Source organism: Sycon ciliatum, chromosome 5, assembly GCF_964019385.1.
Source record: "Sycon ciliatum chromosome 5, ocSycCili1.1, whole genome shotgun sequence".
In the NCBI taxonomy this organism is placed as follows: Eukaryota; Metazoa; Porifera; class Calcarea; order Leucosolenida; family Sycettidae; genus Sycon; species Sycon ciliatum.
In genome coordinates this window covers 28,990,025-29,017,469 of record NC_088647.1, presented here as the reverse complement: position 1 = coordinate 29,017,469, position 27,445 = coordinate 28,990,025, and the positions used below count along the sequence as shown (strand labels likewise).

General features: G+C 46.7%; 2 protein-coding genes and 1 long non-coding RNA gene across 4 annotated transcripts in view; all 3 read right to left on the bottom strand.

Annotated features, from left to right (window-relative positions):
* The window catches only part of LOC135818256 (uncharacterized), an 18,669-nt gene extending 11,281 nt beyond the window's left edge, over positions 1-7,388 (bottom strand). The window contains exon 1 of one of the 2 annotated variants that reach the window (XR_010553645.1): positions 6,862-7,388. Coding sequence is in view for 1 of the 2 variants with exons in the window: in XM_065331613.1 (XP_065187685.1) it covers positions 4,955-5,022 (68 nt within the window). In the remaining variant the exon portion in view is untranslated. Of the gene's footprint in view, positions 1-4,954; positions 5,445-6,861 lie in introns of those variants that run through there. The other variant, XM_065331613.1, reaches the window with a different exon arrangement.
* Positions 1-27,445, bottom strand: part of LOC135818259 (uncharacterized) — a 202,863-nt gene that overhangs the window by 46,444 nt on the left and 128,974 nt on the right. The window lies entirely within an intron of this gene.
* LOC135816714 (uncharacterized) lies at positions 21,642-26,496 on the bottom strand. The gene is made up of 4 exons (XR_010553468.1): positions 26,243-26,496; positions 24,272-24,529; positions 23,426-23,569; positions 21,642-21,668 (listed from the first exon to the last, which is right to left on the bottom strand). It is a non-coding gene; the product is annotated as an uncharacterized LOC135816714 (long non-coding RNA).

The window sequence follows — 27,445 nt, the reverse complement described above, 5'->3', positions numbered from 1 at the left end:
AGAATGGAGCTGCTACGGGCCTGAGCACGCAGCTTCCCCCAAGTTGCAGAAGGCAATGCAGTGCTGCAAGTGGCAGGCAATCCTACGTGAAAAATTGGCACATACACCTCCATATTAATAATTCCAACGAGAGAGCTCAGTTGAAAGCTCAGGGCCCTCACTATCTTTTTTGCCTAGGTTATCATGCATTATGCGATAGGAATAAACAACAGTTTTATTCGGCTGAAATAAAGGATACCAATAGACCCCACTTGTACTTGGCTGAAATAAATTGTTCATCGTTGTTATATCATTTAGTTTTTCATTTCGATATCGCACAAATAAAGAGCGCTTGGGCTTGAAGGCTAGAGAGGGCTTGACCGCCCAGGAGCCCTCGCTATGCTTAATATTTGCCTAGGTCATCATGTGTGTTGTTCGAACTGATAGAAACGTCTTTGCAATACAAAAACATGTGCATGACAATCAAAACTTTAGTTCATAAACGCACATCGATACATAACTCAAAACTCAAACTCTCAGACAGGTACATTCTACCAAGTAAAAGTAAATATAATAATAGATTACGCTTTGGTACTAGCTTATTTCATTTTTTTCAAGCCCTGTTTCAACATGTGGCCAGCAGTCTTTGCCAGAATGGTACGGAACATCAACGGAAAAGGGCCAGGCTGGTGCGTAACATGATGATGGCCCCGCACACCGAACAAGTTCGAGCATGAGAGCATGTATTTTCTCCTGCTGAATGGATGCCTGTGCAGCGGTCTCTAGCTGTCAACGCGTCTTGTCACGAAGGCGGTGAGTCTCCAAACGACGGGATATTTGCTCCGTCGTTTCTTGCTGTTGGCATAGCCTTTCGCAAGCACGGCGACTCTCGAGGCGGCGGGACCTCTCTTCTCCCTTCTTCTACTCTCTGTGTAGGCACTCCTGCCGACGCCGTCTGCTCAGAGCTTTAACACTGTCACCCCTGTCATTTTGCTCCTCCTCATAGTCCTCTTCTAATTATCTCAGCATTCTATTTATACAACAACTACGACCATTAAAACACTGCAATCTACCCGATCCTTACATTCCCAGCCCATTAGTACCACATCCCTAAACTTTCGACCGATAGTACGACACGTTCTATGGTCTTTTGAAATCAAACCGCAACTATTACAATAATGCGATCTAAACCATAATGAGCGTTAGCATGCTAACGCAAGTTAGCAGGCAGTCCAGCGAGCTGGCCCGACCTGCACGCATGCGCGAGTCACATGGTCATGCGCCCTCCAAGATCCTGTACAATGTCTCTTGCATGTCATTGCTGTTTTCGACTTTCGAGCATGCAACTTGCGGAACATGCGTTCCCAAACAATTTCCTCCACAATTGTGCTCGCCCCGGTGTATCTTGCTAAGCTCAATGTTAAAAGTGCATTCTGCCGAATTCCCGTCCGCCCGGAGGATTGGTCCTTGTCGATCCGCTGGCAGGATCAATACTTTTATGAGAGTGCCCTGCCCTTCAGACTGTATTACGCTCCAGTCCAGCTATATGGAACTCTGTCGCATCCGCCAGTGAATGGATTATGTGCTAGCAGTTCGCACTCACACGCCTATTGCATTACGGGGAATACCTCAACTAACGTTACTTCCTCAGTGCATGCTCTGGACTTGTGTTAGCTTGCCAGCAATTCGCTATTCTGCTCCGAGCATTTACATACTTCGATGTTTCTCTGGCCCCAGCAAAAGTGGAGGGTCCAGCTCAAGTCCTGACGTTATTGGCATCATCCTATTACGGGGAGTGCCTCGACTAACGTTTCTGTCTCCATGCCTGCTCTGAACTTGTGTTAGCTCGCCAGCAACTCGCTACTCGGCGCCGCGCGTTTACATACCTTGGTGTTTCTCTGGCGTCAGTAAAAGTGCTTCCTCAATGCATGCTCTGGATCTGTGTTAGCTCGCCAGCAACTCGCTACTCGGCGCCGCGCGTTTACATACCTCGGTGTTTTCTCTGGCGTCAGCAAAAGTGGAGGGTCCAGCCCACGTCCTGATGTGTATCGGCGTCATCCTGGACACCCGCCGCGCTAACATCAGTATGCCTATGGACGAACTTGCCGAGCTTCGTGATCTCCTTCGGGCCACTCTTCACACAGCTTCAACTACCCAATGTCAACTCGAGTCTCTTCTGGGAAAGCTCCCGTTTGCTACAAGAGTGATAGCCCCTGGATGCAAATTGCAGATTGTGGTCACTTGCCAACTGGTACCGGCAGCCGTGTTACCTGATCAAGCTCTCCAAAGAGTGCCTCAAAGATCTTTGCTGATGGCCTGAGCTCCTGGATTAGCGGAACGGCCGGTCCTTCTTCCTATACCCTAAATGGACGCCGTCCCCCGACTTGCTGGTATTCACTGATGCAAGTGGTGCACTTGGCCGGTGCTCGTACAATTGCGACCGGGGATAGGGCGATGGACAGTCAATCAAGCAGAGCAGCAATCGCAAAGGGTTGTTTGCAATTGTGGCAGCCCGCAGCACCTGGGAAAACTAGCGGCATCAGCTGCGAATGCCAATCGATGGGCATTTACAGCAACTGCGAGGATATTGCTCATCAGTTGTGGCTTTGGCCTGGCGTTGTACACCGGCCACTCGTTTCGAATCAGCTGCGGGACTCGATATTCAGAGAGGCGGGAAGGTGGAAAGCGATGTCTGCCCGAGTAACATTCGGACGCCACCTGCAGCCAAAGTATGGGTGGCTGCGGCAATGGCCTCAGCCCATGATATCAAGTTCTGACAGTCTTTACCTAGCTTGCACCGCTTACAGATTGCACGGGTAGCTGCACTTTGTGACCCGCTCCGGGAGTGCCGATTTATGGAATATATGCTCTCAACTGGTTATGCATACCAATATATTTAGCATTTGGAGGCTCTACTCAGAGTCATTGGCGGCTCCATGCGGAGTCATTGGCGGCTCCATGCGGAGTCATTGGCGGCTCCATGCGGAGTCAATTTGGGGCTCCATGCGGGGTCATTCGGCGGCTCCATGCGGGGTCATTCGGCGGCTCCATGCAGAGTCATTCGGCGGCTCCATGCGAAGTCATTCGGTGGCCCCATGCGGAGTCATTTGCCGGCTCCAAGCAGAGTCATTTGCCGGCTCAGCTGCGAGCCATCTAGTGGCTCCAAGCAGAGCCATCATACCAGTTGCTCGAATCGGCACTCCCAGCTTAATCCAAAACTCGGTTGCTCTGTTGTGAGGTGGGGGGATGCTAACCTAGGAATGGGTTTGCTCCCCACACTGGAGCTAGCGCTATTCCGTCGACTTGACACTTGACGGACTCACGACTGCCATCCAGAGTCGCCACCACTATTTCTAAACCATACGGCTAATTATTTTAGTTAGCTATCCACTTACCGGTACAGTAAAACCTGTGACTACCGACCACCCCTTGGTGCCAGCAAAAGCGGTCTTTAGTAGCAGGTGGTCTTTAGTTAGAGGTTTGCACCGCGTGACCATATGTGGATCCCATTATATGATATGTATGTCAAAATGCAGCTAATACGATTCCCCAGGACTTGCGTAATGTCAGAAAGACGGAGAGATGGAGAGAGAGAGAGAGAGAGAGAGAGAGAGAGAGAAGATTAATTTTTTGCAGACTTCAAATTCAGCTGCTACTTCTGAAGCCAGGAGTCAAACGTTCCCTGGGGAAGTTTCGTTTCGCGCTGGGCTTCAAATTTGTTCATGCGATCAATCATACCGACTGTCCTTGTTGTGACTTCTGGATTGCTTGAACGCGATCCTTCAGCATCAGGACCTTGTGGTGCTGCTTTGTTTCTGGATTCCTTGATGCCATCGTCAATCCGTCTGTATGACTGGTGTGACAGAGCCGCCCAGTCTTCGTTTCTCCTCCGAGTAGTAACATCGATCAGAGAGCGCTTTCGATGCGCTCTCCAAGACGTTTCCTATCATGTTTTTTCTTGACAGCGCTTGAAATTTTGACAGGTGTAGTGCAGTCCACACCGACTCCACAGCCAAAATTACCTGCATTCATTTGTTCAGCTGTAGTATCGAAAGATTCTTTTCAGGACCATGGAAAATCAGTAAAATTTCAAGAAGGAGCTTCGAGCAACATTTGATTTCCTACATCGCGGTCGCTAGTTACGGGTCAAAAATTGTGTTTGGGACAGGAAAAGGCGGTCGCTGGTCGCGTTCAGAAGGTAGTCGCTAGTCACAGTGCATTTTGAATGTGAGACCTTCCGTGCCTGGCGAAGTGGTCGGTAGTACCAGGCTGGTCGCTAGTGACGGCGGTCTTTAGTTACAGGTTTTACTGTATATCCCTTACCGAAATTGTATTCTTGAACGCAATATTCTTCTTTCTTTTTCTTCTACTCCGTTCCATCAGCACTCGGCCGATGGCAGGAGATTGGTACCCACTGGGCTAGCATGCAGCAGCCAAAGCTGGGGCCTTTTCTTACTCCGTCAAACCCACTTCTTAAAACGAAACTGACGTGCATATTCACATTGCATGTTGTGAATGTCCCCATATTTGCCCCGACATCTTAGCTCGTACAGCGCTCCAGATACATCTATGCTACGGTGCGCACCGCATACTCGAATTACGGTACGGGACACATACGGGATACTGCACCAACCATGGCATGCCACGTGAACCACCCTACCAGACACCGTGACACGCACCGAATTACAGCGGTGCGGATACTGGCTAGCGCCAGATGCTACTAAAGTACAACTGAATAGCGTCTTTTGCATAGCTACGGGAATAATCTCATATCCCAAGTATTGCAGCTCTGCTAATAGAATAATTCTGGTTACTCCCACTCCATTTCTCTACTGCTTATTTTTCTGAAAAAATATCATCTTTGGCACCAGAATGCTGCCACCAAGAGTACATTAACCAGAGTGTGCAGCCCAAAGAGAATCATCCCACGGCAAAGTTTATTGTTTAGGGCATAGACTCGCAGTAACAGGCTCACCTTTGCTGCATCTCACACCGCTTCACACGGTCATCTACTCTATCACCATGGTAATTTCTGTTGCACATTGCTGCTTGTTTAACAAAAACGTAGAAAACACACCGAATTTCCAGGTAATTACCATGGTGATACGGTACTTTAGCTTGAACCTATTGTATGACGGGTTTTCTATGATTGATAATGACCCAGAGAGAAACTAAACCGGTATCGAATTCCAGTCAGCGACGCAATTCTTCTGAGGTGTAAAGTGACTTCAGGAATATGTTGCAGAAAACTGCGATGCATGCTGATTATTTACTGTGCCCTATTGTGCACAATATACCAGGTGTGTTACTCAGGGATGAAGTAGATGCACACACGTGCCGGGCATCACGGCACAGGTTAGGTTTGCTAGGCTACTAGCCGCTGCAGTGTACTTGTGGTCCGAACTTGCACTCTACTCAACTCTGCATACGCAAAGAGTGCTGGTGCCGAAATGAACCAGAAGGGTACTGAGTGGGACGCAACAACACTGACTCTGTCTACCCATGTACACAGATATGATAGGGTATGTAGTACCTGCTCTAAGATTTAACACAAACCGGGTACACGTCTACCTGGCACAATTCCTGCAACACTGGGCCAGAGCCAGATGCGTTCAAGTGCGGCTACTGTGTGTCAGGGAGTCGTAAACTTACTTTCGACTTCCTGATGTACATGATTGTACATGTACATGTATGAACGTACTCGCATTGGGCACTCTGGCCGCACGCATCTGCACGCGTATGCAGCCTGTCAGTGGCGGTATACCCTCGAACGGTATACAAAAGTATAGTACTCGACAGGACTTCCGACCGGGTCGCAGGTAACCCAGTGTTCTTTTTCCAAAAGGTCCAAGTACTCACAAACAGGGCCACTGACCCGGCTCTGGAGCAGACACTGGTAATCTAGGTCCAAGTTTGCTCGATTATGTTCTGACGCTTCATGTGCTTTCATAGCCAAGGTTTCTCACTTTCTTCGCAAGCTCTTTTAGTCTTGAGAGTTGACAACTGCTTATGGTTGTGTTGGCAGAAAACATGTCAGCTAATCTGACAACCGTCCAACCCCATTTTACTGGTAAGTAGTCAGCGAGTGGCTTTGATGGGGCCATACAGTACTAGAGGGGAAGTTACGCGGCATATTTGTGCTTCCTTTTTGAAAACACGTTCTCGCTCGAAGGGTTTCTAAACTTTATCCCTGCGCTCATTGATGGAGTTCATCGATGGAGTTGCCAGCGGCACTCTACAGAAGAACAATGTTGTCAAGTGTTTTATGAAAAATTGTCAAACATTTTCAAATTGCTATAAGTTTGGTTAGGGCCGGGTTCCACTGCGGCTCCGCAGCTCCTCTGCTCCACGGTACTTGGCTGCATGCAGCAGAGCGGCGCGGTTCCAGTGACACTCGCCATTCACGGTACCGCGATCGTGCTCGACGTTTTTTTTATGACATTTAGCCTGCCTGCGCGCGCGTGAAATCCAAAAAAAATCCTCGTGTTCTGGCCTGTGCAACGAATTAAAATTCCCCCGAATAAAACAATTAAGTGCGGGAAACAATGCAAGCCGTGACCGCGGCTTGCATTTTTTTGTATCAAGCAGCGAAGCGAAAGCTGGTGATGAGCCGCGGCCTCGCTGGACCAGCTCGTAATGATGACGTTTCATGCCGTGGATGATGTGCGGCGTAGCGGCAGTGGAACCCAGCCCTTAGGCAAAGGAAATTTGTCATTAATTTGTATATGCTGCATAGATGGAGAGCTGCACACTCTGGCTTATGGACTCTCGCCTACAGTGTAGTCGTACTGCTAGTGTACTGGCATTACAGAAGACACGAAAAACGAGAACATAATTATGGCGAGAAAGTAATTACTGGCTAAGAATTGCCCTAAGACTTACCGCTTCTCAGTGCTCCATACCAGAAAGTAGTACACTACCTACTCCCTGCTCCATACGAGTGTTCTCTCCTCATTCTCTGCATCCTTTACCTCAGGAGTCTCGTCCATTTAGCGGCTCAAATGCTTGAGCTCCGGATAGCGGAAAATAGCTCGTCGTCCATTAGCGGCTCTAATAGTACCTGGTCTGAAGTGTCGCAGTCTAGCACAACTATGATTTTTTCCAGGAGGGTAAGGGTTGCAAACCCAAAGAGACCCTAAGCTTCGTCTATCAAACAAAACAATTGCCCTAAAAAATGGAAGAGGAAAAGAGTGAGCGAGCTGGTCTGAGCGCGCTACTTTTCAAAAAATAGAAGCTGAAAGCCATCAAAGTCAAAGCATTCTGGCTAGCGCGTTTGTGTATGTCACGAGCGCTAGCGCGCTAGTCGCAGCAAACGCTCGCAGGCCAGAGTTAGCGCTATTTGGGCTGTTTGCCGCACGCGGCAGCTGGATGGATCACGTGATCCAAGCTGACAAATAAGGTCCGATGGTTCAGCTACATTGAGCCACAAGCATCCACAATACATGGAACGAAACCATGGAAACTGTTGGTTGCTCCCTAGTCAGATCCCTAGACTGAAGATCGTGCTATCCACTGAGTCTGTCAGTGTCAGTGAACTGTCACTGACTTGGCTTGACACTCGACGCCAGTTGACGGCTTGACGACTGCCATCCAAGGCACACGCCATACCCATGGAGCCTTCGACCGGGCAAAGGTGCAAGAAAGCACCAGTCCCTGTTCAATGCACAGTCAGTGTTTCATGGAATTTATCTCTCATCAGTTGAGCTTGAGTAGGCTGAGAAAGACTGCGCTGGAAGACCACTACATGTACTTGTCTTTCATCGTGCTCTCCAGGCCATAACATCATCAAGGAATCAAACAAACTTTACCAGGTGTTGCGAATCCAGCGCTAATCAATCCAAAGATACCTCGCGAGCTACTAGAGAGGTTGCGCACAATGAAATTTCGACCGGCCGGGTTCGAGTAACGAAAGTTGCTCCGAAGATCCGTCCAAACTTGACCGAAACAGACCAGATCTTCGAAAATACTTTTCGTTACCTGGAGCACTAAAATACTGATATTTTACAACTCTCTGTCTTGACTCTTCGCCCCCGCGCGGCTGCCGCGTCGACGCACTACGCTGTCCCCGGGGGAAATTGCGGAAAAAATCGCAAAAAACGCGGGGAAAAACGCGGCATAATATGGCATAATTTGCGGTGAATTTGCGGTAAATATGCGGTAAATATGCGGTAAATATGCGGTGAATGCGGCAATTTTCAGTGAGTATGTAGTGAAATCAATCAGTTACAAGTCTCTGGTGTAATCACTCGTCATATTTCAGTAAAAAGCCGCCACGATGAGACGTTGCTGACCGAACAGTGCACTGTGTGTACGTGTAGTGCAACAAAAAGTTCAAAAAACGCGGGAAAATCGCGGAATACGCGGTCTTTCAAAAATCGCAAAAAACGCGGAAAAAAACGCGGCCGCGGGATCGCAATTTTCCCCGGGGACAGACTACGAAAAAAGTTCAAGCGCTGTGCCCAACCTCACGGTTTTCGAATATTCCTTACCTTTCGTTAAAAAATATTCGTTACGGCGCTACGAATTTCCGCTGTGCGCAACCTCTCTCTTGACTTGCTTGTGTGAGGGAAGGGGCTAAAAGACCATACAAGAGGGAGAAAACTCAAGTTTTTAAAGTGATGTTAGAGTAATTCATCTCATAGTACAGAATATGCTACATCATCAGCAAATCAAGTACTGGTACATTTAGTCTCTTTGATGCATAATTCTAGTATCATGCCAAACAAATGTTCGGCTAGTAGCCCTTTCCCAAAGGTGCTCGCCCTTTTTTCGCCCTTTTTGGCCCTTTTTGGAAAAGCCCGTTTCTTTCGCCCTTTATTGCGTTTTTTGGTGAATATCGCCCTTTTTGAGCTCTTTTAGCTGAAAAAGTGCTAAAATCTGTTTGCTCATGCTTGCGATCACAGTTTCCGAGTGCTCGATGGGCCCGGGCCTTGGCACGCCGCTTTTTTGGGGGCAACAAGTAAGTGTTGATGAAGCTTTTACACAATGCTGTAAAATGTGGGCTTTTTGAATTTTACTTCCTGTTTTGCCTTTCTTGGACCCATAAATGGAAGAGTGTGTATTCATTTCTCAGCTTGTGTTCATATTTGAACATGTATCATGGCTATGCTTCACTGAAAAAAGAGCACTTTTTGCCTTTTTTCACTGAAAAAAGAGCACTTTTTGCCTTTTTTCACTGAAAAAAGAGCACTTTTTCAGCATATTTTGTGGGACGCGAAAAGCACTAAGTGCGAATTAAAAGAGCACCTTTGGGAAAGGGCTATCGGCTAGGAGCAGGAGTGAGGAGAAACCAGTAAGGTAGACCTATATCAACAACATAATTTTAAAACGTGAAAGGGAACTACACCGAACAAAGTTACACCATTGTTTAAGCAACATGAACACACACTATGTACATGTACGTACGGTATATCTAATCGCCACACACACACGCACACACACACGCACACCCACACGCGCACACACAGACACGCAAACCCACACACGCACATACACACACACACAAACGCACATACACGCACACACACGCATGCACACTACACACACACGCACACGCACACACACGCAAACACACACACCCACACACGCACACACACACACACGCACACACACACACACACGCACACACGCACACACGCACACACACACACACACACACACACGCACACACACACGCATGCACACTACACGAATACACGTAGTCTCAAACATGCTCATACACGGACGTGACGACGTGTGCAAAACAAGAAGAAGCGAAAATGTGCCTTGGAAACGACATGTGAGGAGTGGTGGGATTACTATGACAATGAAGGTGAGATTCTGGCACTAACCTGCAACAACCCTACAACATTGCGCTGTCTTTATTCTTGACAGTGCTAAAAGCAATAGAATGTGCAGGAATGGACTCGGATGGAGAGCCAAGGCCGGATTAATTTATACAAAAGAGAAAGATTTGGCTAAAAGGGAAAGGACCAAGAAACTACAAGTTACGCTACACTATCCACTATAACACCACCAGTTACTAAACAATCAGCCCATGCGATAACATTGCACGACACTGACGTTCTACAACTAACTGGCTAACAGCTCTAGCCCATCTTGGATGCGCACTCCAACAGCCTTGCATCTTGGAAGGTTCTAAGCATCATATTTTACAGAATACAAACATAAGGAGGGGGACTTGCAACTTGTAGTTCCTTGCTCCTTTTTCTTTCTTATAATTCATCCTTGGCTCTCCATCCCAGTCCAATTGTATACAAGGTGAATGAGAACATGGTGAAACACAAACAATAGAAATAGGATTCTAGTCATTCTAACAAAAATTCGGATTCAACTCTCCAGGAATCAACGTTGTGCTGAGGAACAAATCAGAGCGAAGGAACTACTTCGAAGTATAGTATTAACAGAAGGCAATGCTGCAGATGTAACACATACATGTATAAAAAATACTTGAGGGGCTGAGATATCAAAGTGTGATTTCCCACAATGAATATACGAGCAACACAGCCTTCAAGGAATACCAACAGCGAAAGTCGTGCATTACCTACGAGAAGGTGATAATCAAAAGCCGTATTGAATCAAAACTCACAGCAGAATTTGCTGTATGTGTCCAACTTGTATTCATAAAAAAATATCTTCATCTCTTGTAGGATCCAGGGAAATAGTCTGGGGAGATGGCATCCGTGCTGCCTGATTGTCTGCTAATTTGATGAAGGGAAGTTAGGTAACGTGCCATACCAAATGCAGGTGGGAGCAGGTTCCCAATTCGCAGCTATGATACCTCCATGGAGGCAATAGAACCTTTTAAAAAGAAGGTGCATTTAAAACATTTGGGTCGGGACGAGGTTACAGGGAGAGATTTCATCATACCAACACCAAAGACAGGGATATAACTGAACAGATGCATGGACATCCACAGTTTTATGGGGCGCACAGACACACGGACACTGGGACAGGGTTATAGACCAATACACCCACTTGTGCATGTACAGGGGACATGAACAGATATAGGGTCAGGGACATGAACAGATACAGGGTCAGGGACATGAACAGATACAGGGTCAGGGGCCTGGACAGATACAGGGTCAGAGACCCAAACAGATACAGGGTCAGAGACCTGGACAGATACTGGGTCAGAGACCTGGACAGATACAGGGTCAGAGACCTGGACAGATACAGCGTCGGAGACCTAGACAGATACAGGGTCAGGGAGATGGACAGATACAGGGTCAGAGACCTGGGCAGATACAGGGTCAGACACCTGGACAGATACAGGGTCAGGGACATGTGCATGCACTGGTAAAGGGACGTGGACAGATACAGAGTCAGGGATACGGACGGATACACGGTCAGGGACATGGACATGCACTGGTAAAGGGACATGGCTAGGGGCAGGGACAAGAACAGAAACAATTGGGAACCCGTATTCTGGAGAGTGCTGGTGAAGCGTCGTTGCAGGCAAGTGAAGTGAAAGTTGAAGAGAGTTGCTCAAAGGATGAAAGTCATACTATGACAGTGCGTGGACAAGAGACAATCCTGCTACTAGTGCTAGCTAGAGACCAAAATGAATATACATGTACATGTGATCTATACGCAGATCTATGTAGATCTACATGCAGTAACTGCACTTGACCAGACCCGGCTCTGACCCGACTGCAAGAGTTGTGCCGTATATCTACGTGTACGTGTGCCCGGTTGGTTTGAAATCCTAGATCAGATACAGAATGCATGTCTATAGAAATGAATAAGGCAGTAGATATGCATACGGTACAGTTCCTGGTTTATTCATAACATGAACATGTATAGACAGTGTGCTGAGAAGAGAAGCCGATATTCAATACACTGGTATATGTGCATTGAATTTTGTTTGACACATACATACACACACACATACTCACACACTCACATACATACACACACACACCTTGATCCTTGGTAACAATGCAATCAAATGGTCACGTGTCCCCTGTGCAGGGGAAGACAGCACTGAGTTCAGCATTGGATCCAGAAACGCCGCTCCACCTCCTGGACAGGAAATTAGCACAGCTATGCAGGTCGAAACCACGGGATGACTTGCAGCAGCGACCGCAGCCGAGACAATGCGCTCTGCAGCAGGGCAGGGCAACCCGCTGTTTCCGGACCGAGTCTGACGAAGCCACAGCCGAGACCGACGCCACTTCAGCAGCCGAGTTGGAGAGACACTTATGCGAAGCTAGCCCGCCAGCACTCAAGAACCATCTCCCGCATGCATTACATAGTCGGCTGCCGGACTGCTCAGATATGGGTTTCCTCCTCTCGGCCAGGCACTTGTGGCGATTCTTGTATTTCTGGTGGGCGAAAGTACGCTGGCAGACATCGCAGAGCACAGAAGTGTCACGCTGAGCCGATCGCGGTACTGGTTGAGCGGAATACGCACTGCGCCATTTTCCACGCTCCTGGGCGAGGTCGTACCATTCCGTGTGGTCGATGTTCACTGCGGAGAGGTCAGCTCTGACAGAGTCTCGCCACCGTTTCCGAGGACCGCAAGCCGGCCTCGCCGGAAGGAGCGTACCAAACAGGAGCTGGCGCGGAGTGACAAACACACACACACACACACTCACATACACAAACACACACACACACACACACACACACACAAAACACGGTACACGCAGACACATCCACCACGTACACACTCTCACACGCACGCACACATACACACACCACCCTATGGCCGGCCGTCAAAGCCTCATCCATGTATGTGTACGTGGCACTAAGAGTAGGCATGGGTGGGTAATGCTAGCATTATGGCTGGCATTATAGTTCCTTTTTTCCAGTTGGCATAATGCTGGCATTAAAACACCATTTCGCATGCAAAATTGGAATTACAAGCACAATTGCCGGTCGACAACGGTGTCATGCATGAAGCTGGCTAGGTCCAGTTCCGAAAATCGTGCATCTAAACCCGTCCGGCTTCGTCGGGAGACTTGACTTTGCAAATCAACTTTCTCAGTGGATTGTTTCAGACAACATGCTCACTGTTGTTTAAGTTTTTTCTTCTACGCTTTGGCCTTGATCCAAGACAGCCTTCTTAAATCGACTTTTCCAACTTTCAAACTGGCATTATGGAGTAGTGTGAGCATTATAAGTGTCATTATATCCTCATAATTATGAGCATTACCTTTAGCATAATCGCAGGAAATAACTAGCATTATCCGCCCATGCCTATCTAAGAGTCGACAGAATCAGAAGAAGGAAAAGGATGATCTCTTTGTGCACAAGTCAAGGCAATGTTGACTAGCAATTCTAATTCGAAGCAGGATAATTGATCTGTAAGAAAGCAATCCACAATAGTAAATATATAAGCCAATAAATCAGAACTCTTTCAAACTAGTCGCAATGCAAAACGGTATACCACCGAGGACACACACAGTTTTCTAACAACTGGGAACATTATTCTAGGTGCTGCGAGTCGGGAAGAACAAGGATCAAGAATCCAGGAGCTACCTAAGAAATACTGGTGGTGCTACCAAACTGGTTTGTTTATTTAAGAAAATAATTTCAAAAACAGTACAGGACTGAATACTCAGTTCATGTGACTCGGAGAATGCTGACAGGCAAAAACAGCGAGCATGGTGGGAAATGAATGGAGGCAAAGGCCACATTTGAGTGGAAAGTTTTGTAAGAGAAAATCGATGAAGAACTGATTGAAAGATGGGTGTGTGGGTAAGGAATTGGGGGGGGGGGGGGGAGGTAGGAACGGAGGTGTGTGTGTATGCGTGTGTGTGTGTGCATGGTGTGAGTGTGTGTGTGTGTGTGCATGTGTGTGTGCGCGTGTGTGTGTGTGCGTGTGTGTGTGTGGGGATTCACTGGCCAGAAACAGCCACTTCATATCTGTGTGGTGTAGACCAGGCTGAATAGTGGCGGTCAATTCTTTAGCCTTGGTTGAAGTTTTTGAATGGTGCAATCCCAGCACAAGTGGCTATGGCTTCTGCTGTAGCATCGCTATCATCACCTCTGGCCATGGGCGTCAAATGGATGGTCAATGGTGTATGTGTGTGTGTGTGTGTGTGTGTGTGTGTGTGTATGTATGTGTGCGTTTGTGTGTGTGTGTGTGTGTGTGTATGTGTGTGTGTGGGCGTGTGTGTGTATGTGTGTGTGTGTGTGTGTATGACTGTACAGATATGTTGCATAGAAGTAACATGGTGACAGAGGGTGCTGGAAGTCTAAGGAGAAACCTTTAAAACACAAAAATCTTGTGGCTTCCATCACAGGAAACAGCTACTAAGCCCTCACTTGTCACGCAGACACCCATCGGCTTGTCCAGCTCTCCTTTTCCAAACTCAGCCAGTGGTGTGTAAGTTTCTGTGGCATATACCTGCAGAGAACATGGACAACACTGGTGAGCGTATTATAGATGGTTGATGCATGGTGATTAGGGACTGGCGGATTCTGCTCGAAAAGGTGGCAGATTCTGCTCGAAAAGCAGTAAAATTGGCAGAACCATACAAACCTTATGGCGGGCAATTCCTCGAATTCAGCTCTATTTCTTTATCCACATACAAACATGCATGAAACTTACCAGAAAAGTACCGAATTCTGCCAATTTTTCTGGCGGCATATTCCGCTGGACCCTAATGGTGATGTATGGATGATGTATGAATGATGTATTATTGTTGATGTATCTGTCCCTTCAGGAACTTGCGGTTCCGTGACCGCGTTGTTTTCCGCGATTTGAACAAAATTCCGCGATATCCACGATATTTGAAAAAAGAATCCGCATTATTGTAGAAAACTGTCCTTCGTACTTGAAAAGCACCGCGATATTTCGAAAAGCACCCACAATATTGGAGTCTTTCTTCGATGTTGTTTAGTTCTTCAAGCTCGTCAGTAGTTTACTTGTGAGATCGATACCAGAATGGAGAAGTTTCTGGGCAAATCAGCGGCTGAAAAGTAAAAAAATAAGGCTCACATCCAGTGTTGTCCGAGGATGGAGGAAAACTGTCTTGCAAGCTCCTGTCATCACTTGAACCCAGTCGTAATCGAATACAGCGCAGCACAATCCTACCTCACTACACTACATGTTGCGCAACGGGTCTAGAGTGAAAGACTTTTCATGGCTTATTTATGTTGTTCTTTAGTTTTATTGTGTAGTGGTTTAGTCTTGACTTTGTTGCATTGTTTTGGTTGCATGTGCAGTCTTCTGTACATGTATACACCATGCAACGCTTACGTCATCGTCGCGGGTGCAACATTATTTCGTGCGCATGCTCATTATATACTGCCGCAACGTTTGTCCTTTTCTTTAGTTATCAGTTTTACCTCGTCGTGTCCGGTCTTCTTGTCTGTCCGTCTTCGTCTTGTCAAGATATTATGTAGAACTTTTAGTTCAGTTGCGCTGTTGTGTGTGGCGCGTCGGATGGGCGGGGAGGCTGGGCCCCTGACGCCTGGAGAAGATGTGCTGGTGCACGAAATTGGCGACCACGCCAGGATTGTCAGGAAGACGAGGAACTTGCAGGAACTCCGGTGCGAAGGAAACGCATCGAGAACAAATAACCATTAGTACGTCTACGTCGTTGGGAGGCAGTTTGCACCGTGCATGCGTGGACGAGTGACCAACGAGGGAGCTGCGGATTGTGTGACCTCCGAGGGAGCTGCTTGAGTCCGACGACAAGGACGGTGCGAAGGAAAACGCATCGAAATCAAATAACCATTTGTACGTCTACGTAGTTGGGAGGCAGTTTGCACCGTGCACGAGTGGACGAGTGACCAACGAGGGAGCTGCGCCGCTGTCCGCAGTTTGTACCTGGGATTGAGTGACCTCCGAGGGAGCTGCTTGAGTCTGACGACAAGGACGGTGCGAAGGAAAACGCATCGAAATCAAATAACCATTTGTACGTCTACGTCGTTGGGAGGCAGTTTGCACCGTGCCAGACTGGACGAGTGACCAACGAGGGAGCTGCGCCGCTGTCCGCAGTTTGTACCTAGGATTGGGTGACCTCCGAGGGAGCTGCTTGAATCCGACGACAAGGACGGTGCGAAGGAAAACGCATCGAAATCAAATAACCCACGGTACGGTCGTCCACAGTGGAGGAACCCTGCGGGGCGCTGTTCTCGACGACAAGAAGAAGGACACGGAGGGTGCGAAGGAAAACGCATCGTGAACAAATAACCCGCCATGAGTGCGAAGGAGTTTAGAAGGTGCTCCCGCTTTGATTTGTTGTACAAGTTTGTAGTTTTGATTTGCTCGATTTGTGTGATCTGTACTCGATGTGTTGGTGCCTGGCCTGGTGATAGGTCGGATGTATTGTTGGCCCCGTAGGTTATTTGTTTGTGCCTGGCCTGGTGATGGGTCGGATGTTGACTGTAGTTTATTGCCTTGATTTGCTGATGCCTGGTGACAGTTCGGAAGCTGACTTCCGTTTGTATTTTCTATTGATCGTTCATGTGTTATTATTTATTTTGCCGTTTGTGAGTCTTAGATTATCTAGCTATGCGTGCAGCATAGATTATAATGTAGTACAGTTTGCAGCCTCCTTGAGCCTTGAAAAGGTCTTTGGCGGGGAGTATGTTGCGCAACGGGTCTAGAGTGAAAGACTTTTCATGGCTTATTTATGTTGTTCTTTAGTTTTATTGTGTAGTGGTTTAGTCTTGACTTTGTTGCATTGTTTTGGTTGCATGTGCAGTCTTCTGTACATGTATACACCATGCAACGCTTACGTCATCGTCGCGCGTGCAACATTATTTCGTGCGCATGCTCATTATATACTGCCGCAACGTTTGTCATTTTCTTTAGTTATCAGTTTTACCTCGTCGTGTCCGGTCTTCTTGTCTGTCCGTCTTCGTCTTGTCAAGATATTATGTAGAACTTTTAGTTCAGTTGCGCTGTTGTGTGTGGCGCGTCGGATGGGCGGGGAGGCTGGGCCCCTGACGCCTGGAGAAGATGTGCTGGTGCACGAAACTACAAGTAACAAAATCGGACGAAATTTGTGGCATTTTACCTCGCAACTTTTTCCGCGATATTTCCTAAATGTCTCCACAAGTTTCTAGAGGTACAGATGTATGGATGATGCATTATTGGCGGATGTTCATGCATGTCGATGACGATACTGGAAAGATCATTGGACAACACGGTCAAACCACGATTCAAGAACGCAAAGCAACATTCTGTAAGAGCTAATGTACTCTTGCTTTACTGTCTTGTACTCTGTGCATGCAGTGTACATCACTTTCTGTGTTCATATCAGTGTTGTCTGATGATTGTACTGACCATGAATCACAGACTAGCAACAAACTGACCATGCTCCACTGTTGTATATGTACTGGGTACTACTCTCTGCCTGTAGGTATTTAGAAAGAAGAACACGACAACAAGCTCTCCCTTACCATAACACGTCCATTGCCATGATCTACGACTAGAACATTGCCGTAGGCATCTGTAGTGACATCATGCGGTTGGCACAGCTGCCCAAAAGCGCTGCCCTGAGACCCGAACGAAGTGATATACTCTCCATCGACGGTCATCACCTTTTGCAGGAATAAATAAAATTGAACATTCACACACACCACTGTGGTGACAGCAAGAGTATAGATATAACAGGAGTGTAAGAATAATACTCCAACACACAGTGCATAGCTACTATCATTATGACTGTAATGATGATAAGGTTACTGGTGTGCAACTGTAAAAACTCAAAACCTGAGGTAAAACATGGACCTGGCACCAACATTTGATTACTATGTATGTATTTATTGTAGCACAGACACTGTTTGGTTTGTGACATGATGTATAGACATGATGTTTAAGAGTCTAATTTCACATCAACCTATACACTCTTCCACTGAAAAGGACAAGTAACAGGCAAACATGGCCAACAAGCATTTGCATGACGTACACATTCATTTCTGATTGAATGAATGTTTTCTTGCCCGAACCTGTCTAGTGCTTAGCCTGGTAGATGGATTGTCAATAGCAGTAAAGTCTCAGAAACAGAAGAATTCCCAAAGTACGTCTATAATTTCTTGAACAAGTCCAGTTTGCATGCATCCACCCAGTTAACACATCCCGTCAGGTTCCAGAATCCTTCTGAAGCTCAACTGAAACAGGGTGAATTTAGCGGAGCAATGCATATTGAGCAGAGAGTGGTGTTTTTCTTGCAGATTTGTGAGTGCGAAGTTTGACGTGTTGCTCATGTGTTTCAGACTACAGCCATGAGTCAGACCCGTGTCGTCAATTAGCTGCAAATGCCATTTCCAACCATTCGGAGCATCCACCGACTTTAGAATAATTCCTGACACAACGATAGGAAAATGAAGTTGCTGCTGCTTCTGTTTTGGTTGTTGTTGTTGTTGTTGTTGTTGTTGTTGTTGTTGTTGTTGTTGTTGTTGTTGTTGTTGTTGTTGTTGTTGTTGTTGTTGTTGTTGTTGTTGTCGTCGTCGTTGCGGTTGTCGTCGTCTTTGGTATCGTTGTTGATGTGGGTGCCAGCTGAACATGCTAACATACCTGTATACAGTGGTTGTTCTCGTCTGCAATTAACAACCTGTTGTGGTACACTGTGATGCCGCTTGGGTATTGAAATTGGCCTTGACCACTACCTTCTGTTCCAAATGCATATCCTGTCTCACCACTGCATGGCACAACCTGTACAGTACCAGTGTACATAGAAGATAATTATCTGTGAGATTCGTAATTAGGGTTGCAAGGATTATTCGAGTATTCGACTGATATTCGTTTGAAAACACGATAGAAGGAATGTGTTCCCCTATGGAATATTCATTTCAAGGAAGTGTACGGTTAAGTACATTAATGTGTCGATCTATGGTTGTACAGGCGCTATGACGCATGCGGATATGTGCACTCTGTTCAAGTGTCGATCTATCGTAGTTCTAGAACGGATGCAGTGAGTTGTAAATGCGTGCGAGCATGTATATTTATACGCACACACACGTGTGCTCGCACGCACACACACACACACACACACACATATATACACACACACAGCACTCACACATACATACACACACCACATACACACACACACACACACACACACACACACACACACACACACACACACACACACACATGAAGCGCTCCTATTGCATTGACTCACAGACAGAAGGGTCAGGTAGGTCAGGCAATGCATAATGATCTGGATCCAGAGGCAGGAAAGATAAATTGAGGGCGAAATCTCCGCAACTCTTGAACCACCGGTCACAAGGAGTATAGTGCTTTTTCAAGGACACCACGCCGTGCCCGTAAGTGGCACTCACCCCGAGATTGTGGTGAACAGGTCGCGCATTGAAAAGTATATGAAATGTGACAGGGTTGTCTCAACCAGAGCTTGGATTGATTTTGAAGTTTGTTCATTTTCGCCCAAGCCATGAAAGGGCTTCCCGTAAGCTGCTCTGAGTCAACACGAGTGTTGGACATGAAGTTGAGCGTCATCCTATTGCTTCTTTCACCTCCATGCGTCCATTCTCGTACAATGAATGTGACCCGGGCTTCGCCTGTTCACCAGCGATTCAAAATTTTTCTCGTACATGATCCCGAAAAGTGACCGTTAGTCCGTCCTTGAAGAAGCCCTATGCTTGCAGTCACCCCTTTGGTGTGAGATTAGTTTCCCTCGCTCAGCTATGTATCTCTGCCTAATGAGATCACCATATGCTTCATCTTCTGTAACATGATTGAAAACAGTCCCACAACTTGATGCTGAACAGTGATATAGGCTAGTTCTATCTTTATGTATACCACAGTACACTGTTAGTGGGTAGGAGAGGGATTTTACACAATACAACTGTACATGTACAGTGTGTACTGTCTGGTTACGTTTCTGACCTGAATCCGATGATTGTAGTTATCTGCCACAGCAAAGCACGGGCCCAGTACACTGTGGTTGACTAGGACAACACCAATTGGCTCATGGAACTCGCCAATTTCTATTCCACGTATTCCTATAGTGCTGAACTCTGAGAAGTTTTGGTCAGTGATCTGCACAGGAGGGCATGGAGGTAGACAGCAGAGATAAAAGATGATTTAGAAATAGACAATAACTTAGTCAAATGCTTATGACCAGTATCCTCATTTCACGATCACGGTGGCTAGAAGTGGGTGTGCGAAGCAAGACTTGAATTGGGATTACCAACATAAACACTATAACTACAATACATGATAGTGTGTGTGTGTGTGTGTGTGTGTGTGTGTGTGTGTGTGTGTGTGTGTGTGTGTGTTCCGCGGATGTTGTTGTTTGGCACATTGCTGCCGCCATGCCCAGCGTGTGGCCCGCGGAAACGATGGCGAGACGCAATTAGAGTAGACCTGCGACGAATAAACATCGCCGACAAGTCATGGTTTGACACAGCGCAGGAACGATCTGAGTGACAGCAAGCAAGCTTTGCTCGGCAGTAAGATATTGCCCGCCACAAGTGCATCATGGGACGGCGTAAACCAGTCCAGCAGCAAGCCAACAGCCGCCAGTGCTCCCAGTGTCACCGATAGTTTCGGAGTGCGGGTGGCATTGCAGAACATCGCTGTACCCAGTCCTGTTCTGCCCCGAATGTTGCCAATGCCACAAGCTCTTCACCTGTACGCCTATGCAGTGTCTGCTCTAGGATTGTAGGACAGCCGGGTACACGTGTACCCGGCGCAACCATTAAAACGGAGCCGGGTACACATGTACATGTACCTGGCGCGGTCTCACCAGCCGAGTCACAATCATCATGATTTAACTGGTTGGTTGGTTTATTTTAATTCGGACAATAAACGGGAACTAGGCCCAATGATATAAAGGCGAATGGATAAGCCGCATTTAGAAAAGAGAGGACAGGAAAATTACGAAAGAAGAAGAAGTATCTGACACATACAGGCCATAGTAGTCAGTCCTTTCAAAGTTCGAAAGTGTAAAGTACCAACCGGGTCACAGGTGACCCGGTACTATATTTTCAACCGGGTCCAAGCGCCGCCCAACCGGGTGGATTACCCGGCTCACCCGGCGCTGGAACAGACACTGCTATGTATTCGGAAACCGTGCTGTCCCGCTCACTGTTCCATTTGTGAACGTTGCTGTAAGTCGATCCAGGGCTTTGCTATCCACAACTGCAACCGATCCACCAGGCGTCCAACTGCTGATGAAAGGGACAAGTTCCAATTGCAATGTCAGAATTGCAAGAGGCATTTCAAGAGGCGAAACGACTTATCCCGTCACCAACGCTCATGTTTCCTCTCGTCTCCGTCTCGCTCTACGAGAAACACGTGACCTACATGGCAGTGTATACCAGGACCAGGACCAGGATGTGTGTGTGTGTGTTGATGTGTGTGTGTGTGTGTTGATGTGTGTGTGTGTGTGTGTGTGTGTGTGTGCATGTGTGTGTGTGTGGGTGTGTGTGTGTAAGTGCGCGTGATAGTTTGCCATGTACATGACTGTATGTGTGAGCAGGGGTGGATCGAGCAGGGGTGGAATGGGCAGGGTAGACAGAGCAGGGGTAGACAGAACCTAGATGTTTTTGCCTCTGTGCAGGTTGTAGGATGTGGAGTGTTCAAGTACAACAGTAGCGAAACACCAACACCATACCTGTAGTCGGTGGTTACCAGTATCAGCAATGATCACTCGTTCATCATCTGTTACATGCACAGCGTCTGGGGCATAGAACTCTCCACAGTTTCTTCCCTCGACGCCAACCGTCTGCTTGCACTGGCCATCAACCCCATGTATCTAAGTGCATTAACAAAAAGGAATACAATAACAAATTCAAGCACACACATGCACACAGACATAGCGCAGATCTAAACATATACATTAGAATGTAATTCTATGGTGAGAATCTAGCCACAAACTCGCCCAGTAAATATCAGGCAAACATCCACTCCCCGATTCGCTGATGGCCGACCCATTCACATCACAACCATAGCGAGGACGATTCATTATTTTTAAGTTTTAACCATAGCGAAGACAATCCCATTGAGATGTTGATATTCAGACCCAGCAGACAGCGGTTCGTTCCAACACAGCAACAGAGCTCATCAGTGGAGTGTGTAGATAATGGCTGATTCAGGAACATGAGTGATGTTGTATAGGGAAAAAAAACTATCACTCGGAATTTCACACTTTCTCTCTAGTGTGGCATGCCCTAGCAGAACAAATGTGCAAGGTGATAACAGATAGTTTTAACAGAGGCCATGCACGTGTGCATTGCTTGGACCTGCATGATGTCATGTCCAGCATGCGTATACATGTGCATGATGTCATGTCCAGCATGAGTATACATGTACATGATGTCATGTCCAGCATGAGTATACATGTGCATGATGTCATGTCCAGCATGAGTATACAGGTGCATGATGTCATGTCCAGCATGCGTATACATGTGCATGATGTCATGTCCAGCATGAGTATACATGTGCATGATGTCATGTCCAGCATGAGTATACATGTACATGATGTCATGTCCAGCATGAGTATACATGTACATGAGTAGCTATTGGCTACCAGCAGAACCTCTAACTGTCTGGTGATCCATTTCTTGCACCAATTCTACCACTGCATGTAGCCCTTTCCCAAAGGTGCTCTTTTAATTCGCACTTAGTGCTTTTCGGGTCCCTCAAAATATGCTGAAAAAGTGCTCTTTTTTCAGTGAAAACAGGCAAAATGTGCTCTTTTTTCAGTGAAGCATAGCCATGTAACATTTTCAGATATGAACCCAAGCTGAGAAATGAATACGCACTCTTCCATTTATGGGTCCAAGAAAGGCAAAACAGGAAGTAAAGTTTTTACAGCATTGTGTACAAAGTACAAGCTTCACCAACTTCATGCCCCCGAAAAAAGCGGCGCCCATCGAGCACTCGGAAACTGTGATCGCATGCATGAGCAAAACGATTTTAGCGAGAGTGAGAGAGAGAGAGAGAGAGAGAGAGAGAGAGAGAGAGAGAGAGAGAAAGAGAGAGAGAGAGAAGGAGAGAGAGAGAGAGAGTGAGAGAGAGAAAAAGAGAGAGAGAGAGACAGAGAGAGAGAGAGAGACAGAGAGACAGAGAGAGAGAGAGAGAGAGAGAGAGAGAGAGAGAGAGAGAGAGAGATGATTTAGAGTTGGTGTAGAAGCAATGTAGCCTTGTTGATGCAAGAGTGAAGCCAGCGTGCAGACGTGCATATACATGTACTTGGAAAAGTAGTGCGATGTATCAAACCGTTGTGAAGTTTGCCACCTCTGACCTGGTGCAAGCCATATGTGTGCATTGCCGGTGTCAACTGCCAGCTGCACTGTTATGCATGATGGGTGCGAGACCCGCATCGGTACATTACACAAATGTATGCATTACCATATCTTTATAGGAAATTCTAACAATGGTGGCACTCTAGTACTGTCTTTGTGATCGATAACGATCTCAAATATAGGCTGAGCATTACACTCTGGATGAATCCTAAATTGCCAAAACATTGCTAAAAAAAGGAGATGCACATTATACTCCGCCAAATACCTTTATTCTGTGGTTGCAGCTGTCACAGATGATCAGGTCACCAGCTTTGTTGGTTGCTAGTCCCCAAGGGCTGTCAAACTGATCTCTCCCGCTGCCTTCACTACCAAATGAGTACCTTGCTTTGTGGATCTGTGTGTAATCACGCTGCAATACAGGAGAGCAGTGGGAACAACAGCAATCGACACTAGGACCATAGAGGTTGAAAGTAGTGATGCCATTGGCCCAAACCTGGCTGGGTGGTCATTGAGACCGTTGGTTGCCGGACCCTGTACCACACGGAATCCTGTATTCATACTTGGCAACCCAGCCAAATCAAATCCCTTAGTCATACAACCAGTTTCCCCTAATTTTCTCTCATTTCTCTTATTTAGCTAGTTTTCGCCAATTTCGTCTATTTTCTCTTTTTCGGGCAATTTTTGAGTATTTTGCGAATTGTGCGCAATATTTTGGCAATTTTGTTCTTTCTTTTTATTCATTTCTAACCCATTGCTCATTGGACCAAAGCTTGGATTTCTTCATTGTCAGATCGCCCCTACGTAAGGGATTCTGTGAAAAGCAGGGCCGCATGTGCCCTTGTCACACCACAAACCAGCGTTTTTGTGAACAATCATGGTTCAGTGCCAATTCCAGTAGTTTTTCGATCAAAGTCAGAAATCCCCGGTATGCCGGTAGTTACCGGGTTACCCTAGTTACACACACACACACACACACACACACACACACACACACACACACACACACACACACACACACACACACACACATACATACACACACACACACACCAGCACCACACACAAACACACACACACACACACACACACACACACACACACGTAGTCTTACCTGCTTTGTTGGAGATTCAGCTATTTCTGCTGCTGCTGCTGCTGCTGCTGATGATGATGATGGTGACAACGTGTTTCTGGGCAAAGTAGTCTGATCTGAGGCTGAACCTTGTCTGGGCACTCTAGCTGGTGTTTCAGCTGAGGAAGCGCTGGATGACATCATCGGTGGTGTTGCAGAAGATGTAAATGTACTGCCTGGTGATGGAGTGGACTGTGGAATAGAATCACGGCCATGTCAGGTAGTCGCCATCCGTGGTTGCTAAAGTATTCCAAATCGACAAAAAGCGCAATGTATGGTCCTTCAATAGCAGGTGTGTACATGTACATGTATATGACAGCCTCATTGGGCATCTGCCCTTGTTTTTCCGATGCCGTTTTATGCTCCTTCTAAAAAAGGCAATTATGCCTTCAATTATTATTTATTATTATATGTGTATAACAGTCTCATTGGGCATCGGCCCTTCTTTTTCCCATGCAATTGTATGCTCCTTCTCAAAAAGGACCTGATTATGCCAAAAATTATGCCCGCATAATCCGCTTACCCCTAGCAAGTGCAGCGCTGTGCCGCGAGTCCGCAGCCTTTTCGTTGAAGCATCAACTGATGATGTAATCAAATAACGTCTATTCACACAGGGGGTGATGAGAATAGCCAGGGCCGTACTAGCAAGAGTACAGAACCAAGAGTGTGAAACTCCTATCTTGAGCTGCGATGGGTTCACCCACGGCGGAATTTTTTTATTGCCTCATCCTTTGGCAGAAGTATGATGAAGTGGGTATACTTTCCGGCGCTTGTTTTGTAAATACGGTGAGAGTTCGTCAGGTTCAAGACACGTCGATCTTTCGTCCGTTGTTCTGCTTCGACTACCGTAGCTGTAATGTACACATTATTTGCACTTTGATCTCTGGCTACGCATGATGGCATCAGTGAGCCAAACCGCCGCCAAAGACCATGAAAGATTAATAATAGAGAGGTTCTGCAAAACGAAAATGTGTACGAACTTTCGCTCTACGTCACAAAGTGAGAAACTTCGCACGAACTTTCGCAACTTTGGACGCGAAACTTGCAGGGAACGCGAAATGAACTTTCGTAGGAAGTTTCGTGAGATCGGATCATGGCGTACGTGCACTTGGCGCATGCAAACTACGAAAATGTGCAGAACACAAAGTTCGTGCGAAAATTCGTACACATTTTCGCAAGGCCTGTCGCGAAACTTCGTTCGAATTTTCGTTGTGCAGAACCTCTCTAATAATAAGAATAATGACAGTTCGCATTTCACTCATTGCATGAGGTCAACGCATCTGTTAACAATTTCGAGCCAAGCAGCTCTATCAGAAGCAGATTGCACAGCATCCAGAAGCGACAGATTAATGCATTGTAAGTCTTTCTTGACAACGTCGATCCATCTCAGACGTGGTCGTCCTCGGGGTCGTCGTATGTCTGTTGTGTTGATCGACATCAGGAGGGCTTGGAAAGAGGACGATTCTTCGCCTTCCCTCACTACATGGCCGAACCACAGCAGTCTCCGTTGCCTGCAGACTTGGGATAGTGGGGTCTGCTCGGTTCTGGCATACAGCGCTGTGTTCGAGATTCGTTGTGGGTACGTGATACCAATGATGGTACGTAGTTTCTTCCGGTGCCATACATTGACGACGTCGGTTAATGTTTGCGATAAGGTCCAAAGCGCACAATTATACAGCAAGACAGGCAATATCAGGCAGGAAAACATACACAGCCTGGAATTCAGGTTGTGGCGTTTTCATGAAAGATTGATGTCATAAAAAAATCGGGCCGTGGGCTGGGGGATCTTAGAGTTGCACACTCTTGGTTATGTACTCTTGGTACTAGTAATAAATAATCCAATCATGAATTATACTATTCATGAATGGATTATGAATGGATTCATGAATGGATTCACGTTCATGGGTTCAACAAATTTAAAATTGATTTGTGGGCAAAATCGAACGCACTCACGTGAGTCTGTATGTAGAGATTGTAGTCTGTAGTCCAGGTCGGATCCGTACTGCGCTCGTTAGCCTGTTCAACTTTCCCAGCACGGCAGCAGCCTGTTGTACTCTTGCCTCTACTCTCTACAACAAAGCGTGCCGCTACTCGACTCACTACTCGTACTCGCACTCGCGTCGTTATGTTACTATTAGTATTACCGGTACTACCGGTGGTACTAGTTCATGTAGTACGGAACATTTTGTGTTTATGCTCGTCGTTGTTCGAATAACCAATCATTATCTGAGCGCCGCAGGAACCTTGCCCTTGGCCTTGGCGCGCCCTACGCTTCTTCGTCACCATGGTCACGCATGGGTAGACCATGGCATGGTAGGCTCCCGATCCCAGGATCTCTCGACTCAAGTCTCATAATCATGTATTGTTCGGTGGGAACATAATGTTGACTTCAAAAATAATTGAAACATTATTTTTTAAATGTTTGCGTTTGAAAATAATTGGCGGACTACATACTAACCAGGGGCGGATCCAGAGATCTCTACAGGGGGGTTCCGGTTGAACCAAAATAATTAATTGAACAGCCAAAATATTATGGAATCAGATTGTTTTGAAGTTGCGCGGTTGACACTTGTAATTACGACAATCCGATTGTGTTAGTGGGAATCGCATGCTTTTAAAACACACTACGGACATATATTTTTCCATCATCGACCCCACCACAACTGCGCTCTCCAGCCGGCCTCGACACGTTGCCACAGCACACCAGTCACACCACCAGCGCTGGGGAGCGCAGTTGTGGTGTGGTGGACGATGGAAAACCTGTACAGGGCCAAATGCTGCTGCTTACCCTTCATTGTATATAGTACAGACACCTAATCATAATACATGTACGCAATCGACTGGCACACAGGTTCAGTGAGGCTTGAAGACCCTTTCAACTTCTTGTAAAGATCGAATGTGCAAGCCATGGGTACGTTGAGAGCCAGGAATGCCGAAATGACAACTAAGTTACTTTCCCTGTCCATTTGTACTTTCGGAAAATTTTGGCATTTTTACGATGCGAAATGCTCTATAGTCATAGGACAAGAGCATCGTCTTTACTTCAATGACAGAAACAACAACAGCAAAACAGTGTCGACAATTGACAATCTTTCCAATGTCATCGAAAACACATCGCTAGCGCAGCACTCCGTTCCTGCGGAGGAACAACTAGTC